The sequence below is a fragment of the Elaeis guineensis genome, chromosome 5 (assembly GCF_000442705.2).
Source record: "Elaeis guineensis isolate ETL-2024a chromosome 5, EG11, whole genome shotgun sequence".
NCBI lineage: Eukaryota > Viridiplantae > Streptophyta > Magnoliopsida > Arecales > Arecaceae > Elaeis > Elaeis guineensis.
In genome coordinates, this window is record NC_025997.2 from 131396234 (window position 1) to 131408999 (window position 12766).

The window sequence follows — 12766 nt, forward strand, 5'->3', positions numbered from 1 at the left end:
GTCTGGAAGTCGACGTCGTTTGAAGACTTCTGGCCGTCCACCTGTAACTGCGCGAGCCGACGGTCGATTTCCTCGAACCGACGCTCGTAGTCGTCCGCTCGTCGGTACTGGGAGACCCCAGGAGTGGAGTCTCCGGAAGATTCCAAGAGAGAGGCGGACAGCGTTCGTGGTTGCTTCTCCTTCCTCGCCCGTTCCAGCAGGAAAGGAGAGGGCTGCTGGGACCGTCGGTCGCCGCGCCATGGCCGTCCCTCCTCCTCTCCGTGGGAGCGCTGCTGAGGGCGCTCGCGCGGAGGCGACGGAGATCGGCGCGGTCGTCGGCGGCTGCTCCTGGAGGGCATCGGACGGGTCGCCGGTTGTGGTTGGAGGCTTCTGACTGCATCCGTCAGTACGGTCATCTGCCGTACGATGACCGCGATCTGCGCCTCCGTGGTCACCGCGGGGTGTGGAGAGCTGGGCTCTGCCACCGATGGTGGCGGGGAGGCCTCTTCCCGGCGGGAAGAGCGCCTCGCCGACCCGGTGATCCTCGATCGTTGGGCTCTTGTCTTCGTCATCGTGCCCCCCTACCTGGCGCGCCAATCTGTTGCGGCCAATCGCCTCGTCGTCTGATCGCCGGGGAGCGTGCGCCTACAAAATGAGAAGTCCACACTGATCGGAGGGGGCTCCGACGGGGACCCTCTGACGGTCAAGTCAGAGAGGCGACTGGACAACAGTGAAATGAAGACAGAGAGCTCAATCGAGAGAGAGAGAGAGAGGAGCGAGCCTGTGGTTTTAGGGTCGAGAAGTCAAGTCCCCCCCTGCACTGTTGCCTTCCTCGGTTTATATAGTGGAGCACGGTGCGGCGCCGTCATTAATGGCGCGGACAAGTGAGGAATTGTCAACTCACTGTAGACTGTTAGAGTCGCTGTGAAAGTGTCATGTCGCCGTGGGGCTGTCAAATCACTAGGGTTGACAATGCCCTCGGCGGGACAATGCCCCTAGGTGGCCGTGCCGCATACGGCTGTCAGGACTGACAAGCCCTGGCGGCTGTACGGCGATCGAAGGAGCCGACCGACCCTAGGTCGGTGGCCAGCTGAGTGGCGTCGGGCCCCTCCGTTGGTCGGCGAGCCTTGCGTGAGTCGGCCATCAGACTTCTAGGTTCAGTCGGTCGGGAAAAGCATGCCTGGCCGACCACCCTCAGTCGGTTGTAGGCCGTTAATTGGCCGGTGATGGCATCCGTCGGTCGGTCGCTCCGACCGTCGGTCGGTCGGTCGGTCCCTCCAGCCGTTGATCGGTCGGTCGGTGTGTATTCTCCAACACTCATCTTCCTGTACCATTCTAGCCAACCAATGGTACGCAGTATTGCATCTATTTTGAGATGAGGAGCTCGAGTTCACCTTGAAACTGTACGTGGGCAGTAAGACACGTCTGTGACAACGGTCTCTTATACAATTCTTCGACGGCGAATAGGAACCTTGAAATCCATGACATATCCACGGGATTAGCTTCGGCTTTAGAAAATTACCCAACCAAATTATGTCGTGCAACAAGTAATAGGCGCTTACCAAAACCTCCAACGATGAAGGCATTCCAAAAAAGAGGAATGGTCTAACTCTTTAAAAAGTAATTTGGCGAGGTGATGCTTCTCTTATATCGATCCCAAACCTATTTGGTAATGGATGTCGACATCCTGAGATGCATTTGTTTAGAAGTAGTCAAAGACGAAATAGAACCATGGGCAGATGCAACTTGACTTAGGCATGTAGATCTACATGCAGAAATGCTACGAGGCCCGACCGAAGTCCCAAAACCTAACCCTGCAAGGCAGGGATGCCACATGGCACAAGGAGGTTGGTGCTTTATTTGTGAAATGGTTCCAATCCTCTTGTGCCACTAGTATATATCCCGCGCTACATTACGGATCTTAATTAATACATAAAAGATAGAAAAAAAAATTATCTTCAATCTTCGATTTCTTCAGAATGTTCCCTCAAACTGCATAGATATAAAAAAAAAAATATTAAAATCATAATTATAAATATTTTATAAAAAAATTATAGAATAGTGCAGCCAATTTAACAAAAAAATAAAGAAATTATAAACAATAAGAAAAGGACACATAAATAATCAAATTTCAATAAAACTTTATATATGTGTATATATGTATGTGCATGTGTATATGCACATATCCATGTGTGTGTGTCTATATATATATATATATATATGTGTGTGTGTGTGTGTGTGTGTATCGATGTGTATGTGTATATATACTGATCAAGAAAAAAATTTAATTTATTATCTACTATCCTAACTCTTTTTTTTAAATTTATTAATAATATACAAAATTTTCAAAGTATGATGCATAACTATCTAATACAAAAATCAAAAAAATAAAAAGAAAAAAATCTCCATAAAAAAAGTTTGATGGTTCAGCTATACAAAAACTATGAGAACGTATGTATAAAAAATAATTCAAAATTAATTCCTACATAACTTATTTCTTTTATGTACACAATTTTATAATTATAATAAATAAAGCATATTTCACCTAACTCTTTTAAAAATTTGAACAAATAATAAATGATCAAAAAAAACCATAGAAACAATTTAAATCAAATAAATCCTATATATATATATATATATATATATATATATATATATATATATATATATATATATATATATATATATATATATATATATATATATCTGTGTGTGCGTGTATCTATATATATATATATAGATGCATTCATGTACATGTACATATATATACATATCTAACACAAAATCCAAATCATTATCTCCTATGTTAATAATTTTTTAAACTCTCTAAACTATTATAGATATATAAACATAAAACATATATAAAATCAAATAGAAAAAAAAAAATTTAAAGCAGGACAGTTCACTCATAGAAAAAGTATCAGGAATATTCACGCATGTTATTTTTTATGAAGATGACTGCATACTTTTCCGCCTCTTACCTTCATAGGACCGAAGCACATAAAATAATTATACGCCTCACTATTTAAATTTTTCTAACCCTAGCCCCTCCCCACTTACCCACCACCGCCTCTTTCCCCTCTCCCTCTCTTCTCCAGCTCTCTCCCAATCCACTGCCGCCCCTTCCCCACTTCCCACTCTTCTCCGATTCTCTCTCAGTCACAATAGCCTTCTCTCTCCAGCTATTCCCTCTCCTCTCCAGCTATCTTCGCCACCGTAACTCTTCCTCTTCTCCCCCCTATAATCTCTTTCTAGAACCTTCCACCACTTGAACCCCCACCCCCCTAATCCTAGCGGCCACCCACCTTCCCGATCTCCACTGCTCCCACCCCTTGCCGCTCATCTCCGCCACTTTCCTCTCCACTTCACCTCCTGATCTTTCAACCACCATCGGCCCCCTTGGACCCTCTCTCAACCATCGCCTCCCCTCCTCTCCATGGCGGCCACCCACCTTCCCAATCTCCATCGCTCCCACCCCTTGCTGCTCCCCTCCGCCACTTCTTCCTCCATCGCATGTCACGATCTCTCAACCACCACCCCACCCTCAGCCCTCCCTCAACCACCACCTTTTCCGCCCCTTTGCCCCCCACCCCCGCTGCTTCTCCCCCTTTGCCCCCCACCCTCGTTGCTCCCCCCTCGACCACCCATTGGATCTCGCCAATCCCACCAGATGGAGTCCCACCGACTGAGAGGCTTGGAGCTGCTGAACAGGAAACGGAGTCTCGACCTTTTTCTGGCCATCGTGCTTTTCATTGTCGATTACATGGCCAGGGAGGATGATTGACACGCCACTGGATCGGATCTGTTGGTTTGTTTTTTTATTTTTCTCGTTTCCTCTTTCGAGATGGTACATCTAAGCATGCCTTCCCCGAGGCCTATACTCCCATCTCCGATCAAGACTATTCAAGGTACATATCCTCTTTATTATCAATTATTTCTAAATTTCTTCATATTCTGTTACTTATTATTTTTCTTTAATCTACTTCTTCTTACATTTTTCTCCTCCTCTTCTCCATGATTTATTTTCATTTTTTTTTCCATCGTCTTCTCCAATCCCACCTTCTCCACAGCCCTATCCCCAACCCCAATTCTAACTCGAGTTCTAACCCTAACCCTAACCCAAGTTATAAACCTAACCCTAACCTTAAGACTAATCGGGCCCTAACCCCAACCCTAAAAGCCTAATCGGGCTCCAAACCCTAACTAAAGCCATAACCCTTAACCCTAACCAGACCACTAACCCTAACCACCACATCCAACCCAAGTACAGACCTTACCCAAACCCAAATTTTAATCCAAACCCTAGATCCAATCCTAGTCTGTTCCCTAACCCTAACCCTGACAGCTGGCCCAAACCAAATCATGACTCTAACAAGACCAACCCGAGTTCAACAAACCATTAACCCAATTGGATCTAGTAATAGTAGATCTGTAAACCCATTTCTTGATCATGTGCACCCTGATTACTGCACCTGTTAACCCGATAATTGGATCTATTTTCTCAATAACCCGAATACATTTTCTCTACCTTTTCTATTCATGGATCTCTCACTTGTTTTTTCACCTATTCTTTCTATTAACTGATCTCTCACCCAATCTCCTTAACCTGCATGCATGTCTTCTCTTTGTTCATTGGAAGGCTGCTGAACCTTAGTAGCAATCATGATATACGATTTTTTTTTAAGCACAGTGTGGAAGGCTATCAAACCATTGTAGCAATGCTGTATCCCTTCATTCCCTCATATGATGTTGGCAAAATAAAAGAGTTGGATGGCTGTCGCAGCCAATGCAGCAACCCTCTATTTTTGATAAGAAATAAAATTTTATTTGTTTCTAATTATATGACAAATAAAAAAATGCAAAGATTGTGGGATTCCTACCAGTAGCTTTATACAAACTATCGAGGGAATAAAAATTTTAAACAACAAACAAACAAATTAAAAAATCAAAAAAAAAATTTAACACTCACCTTGTCTCTATTCCTTGCTTGCGAAATACTTAGAACCATCTTTCTCAATTCTTTCTATCATCAAAAAAACCAACTGAAAATAAAAAAAAGAAACCAACAATCAAAAAAAGTAAAAAAAAAAAGCAAAGAAAGATACTATCTCACTTTTTTTCTTTAGTTCTCCTAACACCAAATCTTTTTATCTTTGAATCATCCTCTAAACTTCCCACATATGTATAGCATGGATGCGATGAGACAGTCTATTGTATTCTCTATTTTTTTTTTTACAGAAACCTTCTCTCCTCATTTAAAACTTTTGAAACTTCTTTTCTCTAAGATGCCTATGTTATGTTTCTCCTTTTTTTTTTTTTGCGTGCACCTCTCTCATGACAGAAAATGGCATGGAAAAGGAGAGTCACCACACACAGAGCTCTATCCCTTTGTTTTTTTTTTGCATGGGCCTCTTTTATGATAGGGAATGGCATGGTATGGTAGAGAAGAGCCAGAGCAGAGCCGGCCTCAGGAGCATGACCCATCCAATCCAGACGGCTACATGCTGGTGTGCATCAATCCACAACGTGCCAAACAAAAAGAGAAAAAAAAAAAAACACCGAGGGAGAAGACTTGGTGGGCTGCCATATGGTGTGTTGAACATCTGACAAATGTTGCACCGAGAGAGTCCTGCTCTCAACTTTAATACTTTGTATAGATATAGATGTTGCATACTAATGTTGCTGGGAAATGTTAATTTTGATGCTAAATTAGGCCCTGTAGCATTTGGAGAGCAATTAATGTCGACTTACACCTAGAAGTGGATATGATTAAAATTGCATTGAACATTAATTAATGATAGAAAACAAACCCATGGAAGGGAGAAATACTTGTGTAGGCTTAGTCTACAATAAATGCTATAGACTAAGCTAATAAAAATAAAGATTAGAGCTGATGGATGGTTGGGAGTTGAGTTGAGATTGTAATCAATGGGGTAATCAATGAAATTAATGGGATAATCAATGCAATGTAACTCAACCCCCAGCCATCCATCAACCAAAAGATTGTAAGTCTTCACTTTAAGAAGTGCATGGAATTTTCATCGTAACTAAAAGGCCATAACTTTTTTCTTGAAGTAATCAAACTCCTGCTTGGTCGCAGAACAATGATGGATGGCTGGGAGTTGAGTTGAGATTGTAATCAATGGGGTAATCAATGAAATTAATAGGGTAATCAATGTAATGCAACTCAACTCCCAACCATCCATTAATCCAAAGACTGCAAGTTCTCGGTTTAAGAAGCGCATGAAATTTTCATCGCAACTAAAAGTCCATATCGTGTTATTATCTAAAATTTAACTAATCTGTCACGTATTTGACAAGTCGGATAGAGAACTCTAAGCTGGTCACGCAAACGGAGGTCGAAGACCTTTTGAAATCTTTGTATTCTAGACACAAATCATAAACACTACATAAGAACTTCGCTTTCCCCAAAAAACTCTATATAGACTTCGATAGTTTGTGCATAGGTAGCAACTCCAGAGAAGGCATTTTCGCTTCCCCATTTTTAGACTCCTTCCTACCTCACAAGACGGTCCTCGATCTATTCGTTCTCCTTCCCTTTCTTTCTTAGAAATGGCTCGGTTGGTGCTTATATTGGCAATTGCTCTGGTCGTCATCGCATCCATGGCAGATGCTGCCGTTGTCGAGCACACGTTCCATGTAATTTAGCCTTTATATTCTCTCTACTCCAAGCATATCTTCTTTCTTAGTTCTTCTTTGTTCGTTTTAAGTTCTATGGTGCTATAACAAATTTTGACAAATAAATCCTTGAAAAAATTCCCCTTTTATTTGCGAAAAAGGGAAAAAAAAACTTTACATTCTCAGGTGGAGGCGAGTTGGCAAAAGTAATTTTTCTTTCAGCAACTAAAATTTTCGCCGCTGCTTTTCTCTTCTTGAAAAGTTTGACATGTAGCATTTTTTTTTTTTCCCAGAGAGAGAGAGAGAGAGAGAGAGAGAGAGAGAGAGAGAGAGAGTCTGCTTGAGGTCGACTGCCGAAGTGGAGATGGCCGAGAAAAAGATTACTGCTGGAGCTCCGTCTAAGTACCTGCAAAATGTTCTCACCAGGGTGTTCTTCGATAAAGACCCTTCGACACTCAAAATAGGAGATGGAGAATAATGAGAAGAGAGAGTGGGGAGTCGAGAGCTTATTTTGAGAGTTTTGGAGTCTCTTTATTTATAGGGGAGGAATTGAAGTCGTGTTCTTCTTGAAGTCCTGATGTCTTTCTGGATTTGTCATGTAGATTGATTCGGATGAGATATTTTTCTTTTGTGGGAGACTCAATTGTGGAGGAATTCTATTCTATCTAGACTTTCCTAATTTAGAAAAGAGGGAGGCAGATCTGTTAATAGGGGAATATAGCTCGACCGTAGACGAGTTACGGTAGATTGTCTAAAGTCGAAGTCATGAAGATTGTAAAGTGTATATTGGTCTCAGGCAATCTAAAATACGTTGGTTGGGAACGATTTAAAATAGATCGTCCAAAGCCGAGGAGTCGAGAACCACTATTGACAGGGTGTCTAGCGATCTTCATGTCTACCATTCACAGGTGATTTATCTGATGTCCATCTTCCATAGCTTGGTCGAAGTTGAGGATGTAACAGTTGAGGTCGAGGTATAGATCCACAGTAGAGGTCATGTAGCATTTTCTAACCAAAAAAAAAAAAGGAAAAACAAAAAGAAATAGGGAAAGCACGGTTTGACCGCCTGTAATGTTTCGGAATTAGAATTCCACGATGCATGGTATCATAATATTTGTGCTCCCTTGTGACCATGTTTTAGGTACATCAGCCCCAGTTGCCCACTTATGTTACGGTAGACATGTCTTGCCATTCAGGATAGTTGGCTACAATATACAGAATAGTGCTGCCATCCAGGCGCATTATGATATGTTGTCCTCCCCATATGCCATGACCAGAATTCCCAAGTTTTGATACAGAACGATGTCACTAAATAGATGAGCATGGAGATCAGGCTCGTACCCAGCGTTTGAGTCCGAATTCTTGGATCCAAGATAAGAGTACGTAGCATCTCAACTGATATCCTTGGGTTTAGAGATAGTACAACTCCTAAAAGCATACTTTTTCAAAGTCTTGTTCTAGTTAGGAGAGATATTTAGTGATGTCAGTTTTGATCTACACGATACATTGTTTATTGTGAAACTAACATTTCTAAGTTTGACGGTGTTGCCATGTTTAGGTTGGAAACCTCACGGTACGACGATTGTGCCAGAGCAGAGTGATCACTGCCGTGAATGGTCGTCTTCCGGGCCCAACCATAGATGTCCACGAGGGCGATACCGTGGTGGTTCATGTCATCAACGACTCACCCTACAACCTTACCATCCACTGGTAAGATAGTATTGTAATTTTATGTTTCTGTATTTCTTCAATTTTTTTTTTTTTTTTTTGGTAGAAAGAGAAAGGAAGATAATACATATTTTCGCTATTTGAGCTAGAGCTGGTCTCAAATTCTCATTATTATGACTGCAGGCATGGCATATTTCAGATACTGAGTGCTTGGGCCGACGGGCCAAGCATGATAACCCAATGCCCGATACAACCCGGGAACAGCTACACCTACAAATTCAAAATTACCGGCCAAGAGGGCACCCTGTGGTGGCATGAACATTCCTCGGTCCTCCGAGAAACAGTCTACGGTGCTATCATCATCAGACCAAGGCGAGGCACCAAAGCCTATCCTTTCCCCAAACCGGACAAGGAAGTCCCTATTCTACTCGGTATACACTCTCTCTCTCTCTCTCTCCGTAATCTTGGAAAAAAAAAAATGAAGAACTTTTGCCTAGCTATGATCTGACCTTTCTTACTCCCTAGTTAATATCTCTTTACCAACTCCACAACTTTTGAATAACGAAAATATCAACGTACAGGTGAGTGGTGGAACGCGAACATAGTTGACGTGGCCACGCAAGCCTTTCTTACCGGCGACGCTATGAATGTTTCCGATGCATATACCATCAATGGAAAAACCGGTGACCTTTACCCATGTTCAACAGAAGGTAAGTGCTCAGTATATATTGCAGGGATAGCTGATACTTTAGCTTCACATGTGAATGTATACATATCTGAGTTTCGAACTGATGGGGAGTGCTTTGCAAATTACAAATTAGCCTTACAACTGGATGCTTGCATCTATAATTAGCTTCCTAAAAATAGATACGAGAAAAATTGAAAACTAAAATAAACACCAAAGGAAGCAGCTAGCACCTCCATGGCAGGTTTTGTACTGCGGCCGGCACGACCTTGAATAACATGTTCCTCAGATATAATCGAATATCTCCTACATGTGCGTTGAATTCGGATTTCCATGCAGTCTGGAGCATTTTAATGACCAAAATACCCTCTTGTTGACTCGCAGACATCTACGAGCTGGAAGTGGAGACGGGAAAGACCTACTTGCTCCGGATCATCAATGCTGCACTCGATAATCAGCTCTTCTTCAAGATCGCCGGGCACCGCTTCACCGTGGTAGCCGTGGATGCCAGCTACACCAATCCCTACAAGACTGATCTGATCGTCATCTCCCCCGGCCAGACCGTCGATGCCCTCATGGTGGCCGATGCAACACCGGCGAGCTACTACATGGCCGCCCTCCCGTACATCAGCACCGCTAGCCCACGGCCGGCCTTCGATAACACGACCACCACGGGCATCGTCCGATACAAATCCGCCTCGCCGTCTTCGCAACCCGTGATGCCGACCATGCCCTCCTTCTTCGACAACGATGCGGCCTTCCGCTTCTATTCCAACCTTACCGGTCTCCTCAGGCCAGGGGACCGCACCGTCCCTCTCCATGTCGACGAGCGCATGTTCGTCACGGTGGGGTTGGGCCGGACTGCTTGCCAGCCGGGTCAAGTGTTGTGCAATCAGACCGCGGGAGCGCTCGCCGCCAGCATGAACAACGCGTCCTTCCAGTTCCCCACCACAATCTCGATTTTGCAGGCACATTATGAGGGTGTGAAGGGGGTTTACACGGCGGACTTCCCCGACGAGCCGCCGGTGTTCTTCGATTTCACCAACGCCTCCGATCCATCTCTGCAGTACTTGATGTTCACGTCCAAGTCTACGAAGGTGAAGAGGCTCAAGTACAACACGACGGTGGAGATGGTGCTGCAGGACACGGCGATACTGGGGATCGAGAGCCACCCGATGCACATCCATAGTTTCAACTTCTTCGTGGTGGCGCAAGGGTTCGGAAACTACGACCAAGCCACGGCAGAGAAGAGCTACAACCTCGTCGACCCACAACTGAGGAACACCATCGCCGTTCCGACCGGCGGTTGGGCCGTCATCCGATTCACTGCTAATAATCCAGGTACACCACTTCATTGGTTCATGGCTGCCAGCAAGCTAAGCTTGTTGATAGAAAGGATAACTTATTGCATACTGAGCTGTATTTTTCTGATTTGACGGTACAGGTGTGTGGCTCATGCACTGCCACTTTGACTCCCACTTGCTGCTGGGGTTGGCGACGGCTTTCGAGGTGGACAATGGACCCACCCCTGAATCCACCCTCCCCCCACCACCTCCAGATTACCCCACTTGTCAGAAGCAGCTGAGGTCGGTTGCGGACAACTGGAAACTAAATAAGATAGAATAGGCGAAAGACAAACGCCTCGCAAGTTTTTATTCTATTATTTTGTTGAAGAATCCCAAGTGATCTGTGCTCCCTACCTACTAAGAGTGTAAGATAATAAACAGTCCATTGTTTGAAATAAATATTAAATCATTGGACTCCCAATTATAAGCAAATGTTTTCTTGTTTCTACACCATTGGAGATCTTTCAACTTCAGCTTTCTATTTTTTTTAAAAAGGCCCCTTAAAGTGCTTTCAACTAATACACCTAAATAAAACAATAAAGGACTCACCATTCGAGAAATGTGATGCCATGATTATCTATAGACAGACAGAGAAATATCTACTCAAAGGGAACTATGCGAAAGCTGATGAGAGAGTGAGAGATTTCACGCCTGGTTCCATCAGAAGAATTTTTTTTTTTGGTAACACATCAGAATAATTTGATGCAGAAAAAATGCAGGGCAATTAATTGGAATCGATGGCTAAGAAGACCACAATACAAGATATGAGAAACACGATCACAGAGAAAGCAAAACAACCTTATGGAGAGCACATGAGAAAATGTATAAAACCACAAGGAGAAAACTAAGAAACGAGTCTTAAGACTACGTTCCCCCAGGGTATACTCGAATTGGGTGGAATTTATTAAATAGTTACACATTTAATTTTAAGAATATTTATAAACAAATTCCTCTTTTAATAGTGCTTGCTTTCCATGATATCCAATCTTAAAATTTTTTTCCACATGAATCTTAGGACAAAAAAAAAAAAAAATCAAAAAAAAAGAGAGAAAGAAGAACAAAGACTTCCGATGGGAGTCTTCTTTCTTATTGAATCCGGCCAAAAATCAGACTCTTAAGCCTATCAAAATCCTAGGAGGTCCTCTATAAATCCCTCTCTCCCTCCTTCAAAGCCGTCCACAATGAGCACCGACCTTTCTTCCTCTTTTCTTTCATTGAAATTATGGATTATCCTCACTGTGTCGGACTAAACTCATCGTCGGGGATGTCGCCGGAGCCCTAGATAAGCCCCGAACCTCTTCTTCTCCTTCTCACTAGGCCATTGTGCACAACCGCCGACCGTCAGACTCGCTGGAAAACCCACAAAGATCGATGCCCTATTTTTTCTCTATTTTGGCTAAATTTTTTTTGAGCTACCAGTGCCATCGCTCATGGTGTCGGGCCCCTGAATCATGACCCCTGACCTCCTAACCATCCTTTTCGAAGGTATTGGCCACCGATGATTGGTAAATGATTAGAAAAATAAAAGAGAAGAGGTGGATCCCTTGTTTTCTATTTTATTTTCTTGATTTTGCTGGCCAGCCACTTACCATCGGTCGTCCGCTATCCCATCATCGTCGGCCACCTACTGTCGTCACTTATCACAAGTCCTCCGGCGACTAGCCACTAGCCACCATCGTCCCCTGTTCGGCCAAGAAGGGAAAAAGAAAAGAAAAGAAAAAGAAAGAAGAAGAAAAGAAATAAAAAAAAAGAAAGAGAGAGAATGATTCTCTCTCTCTCTCTTGTTTCTCTCTTGGTCTCTCTAGGTTTTTTCTCTCTCTCTCTTCGATGCTCTTTAGTGTTTCTCCTTCTCTCTCTCTCTTGTTTCTCTCTTGGTCTCTCTAGGTTTTTTCTCTCTCTCTCTCTCTTCGATGCTCTTTAGTGTTTCTCTCTCCTCATACTTTCTCTCCTTGAATGATGATGGGACCCTAGATATGCTATTTCTCTCTCTACATTCTCTCTCTAAGAAGACCTATGGATCCTATATTAAGTCATGCCTTTCTCTTCTAGAGATCCATATTGATCTCGACAAGAAGATCCCAAACCGTTTTGATGTCCAGATGGTCTATCGAATCGATCACTTAATCAACGATCTCTTTTTATTATTTAATTTTATTGAATTAATCAAAAAAATTGATTATAATTTGATATTTTAAATAGAATTAACTGATTATTCTAATAAAGTCTGAAGATCTAAGATAATTGATGTAAGTGGATCTTATGCTCCTTATTTATTTTTAAATTATCATATTTTTCAAACATATGATCTGTTGTCGATGAAATCATATTTTTTATAAAATAAGAATCAACATGTGAGATATAAAAAAGTATATTTTAATATGATCATTGATGTCATAAATATGTTTTATGAAAATGACACGTTTATGAAATATGAATTTTATTATTTTTT

The 12766-nt window shown here is 42.6% G+C and overlaps 1 protein-coding gene across 1 annotated transcript; it reads left to right on the top strand.

Annotated features, from left to right (window-relative positions):
• Nucleotides 1-6449: 6449 nt before the first annotated feature.
• On the top strand, nt 6450-10650 carry LOC140851003 (laccase-7-like). The gene is made up of 6 exons (XM_073258656.1): nt 6450-6639; nt 8177-8328; nt 8470-8717; nt 8868-8996; nt 9356-10312; nt 10416-10650. Exons 1-6 carry the CDS (start codon nt 6553-6555, stop codon nt 10595-10597), a joined length of 1755 nt encoding a protein of 584 aa, XP_073114757.1. The 5' UTR covers nt 6450-6552; the 3' UTR covers nt 10598-10650.
• The last annotated feature ends 2116 nt before the right edge of the window (nt 10651-12766 follow it).

Excerpts from the sequence above, each read along its gene's own strand:
- LOC140851003 (XM_073258656.1), top strand. The coding sequence starts at position 6,553 with ATGGCTCGGTTGGTGCTTATATTGGCAATTGCTCTGGTCGTCATCGCA. Across the intron at positions 6,640-8,176 it reads TTGTCGAGCACACGTTCCAT|GTTGGAAACCTCACGGTACG; the intron begins GTAATTTAGCCT and ends TGCCATGTTTAG. Across the intron at positions 10,313-10,415 it reads ATTCACTGCTAATAATCCAG|GTGTGTGGCTCATGCACTGC; the intron begins GTACACCACTTC and ends TTGACGGTACAG.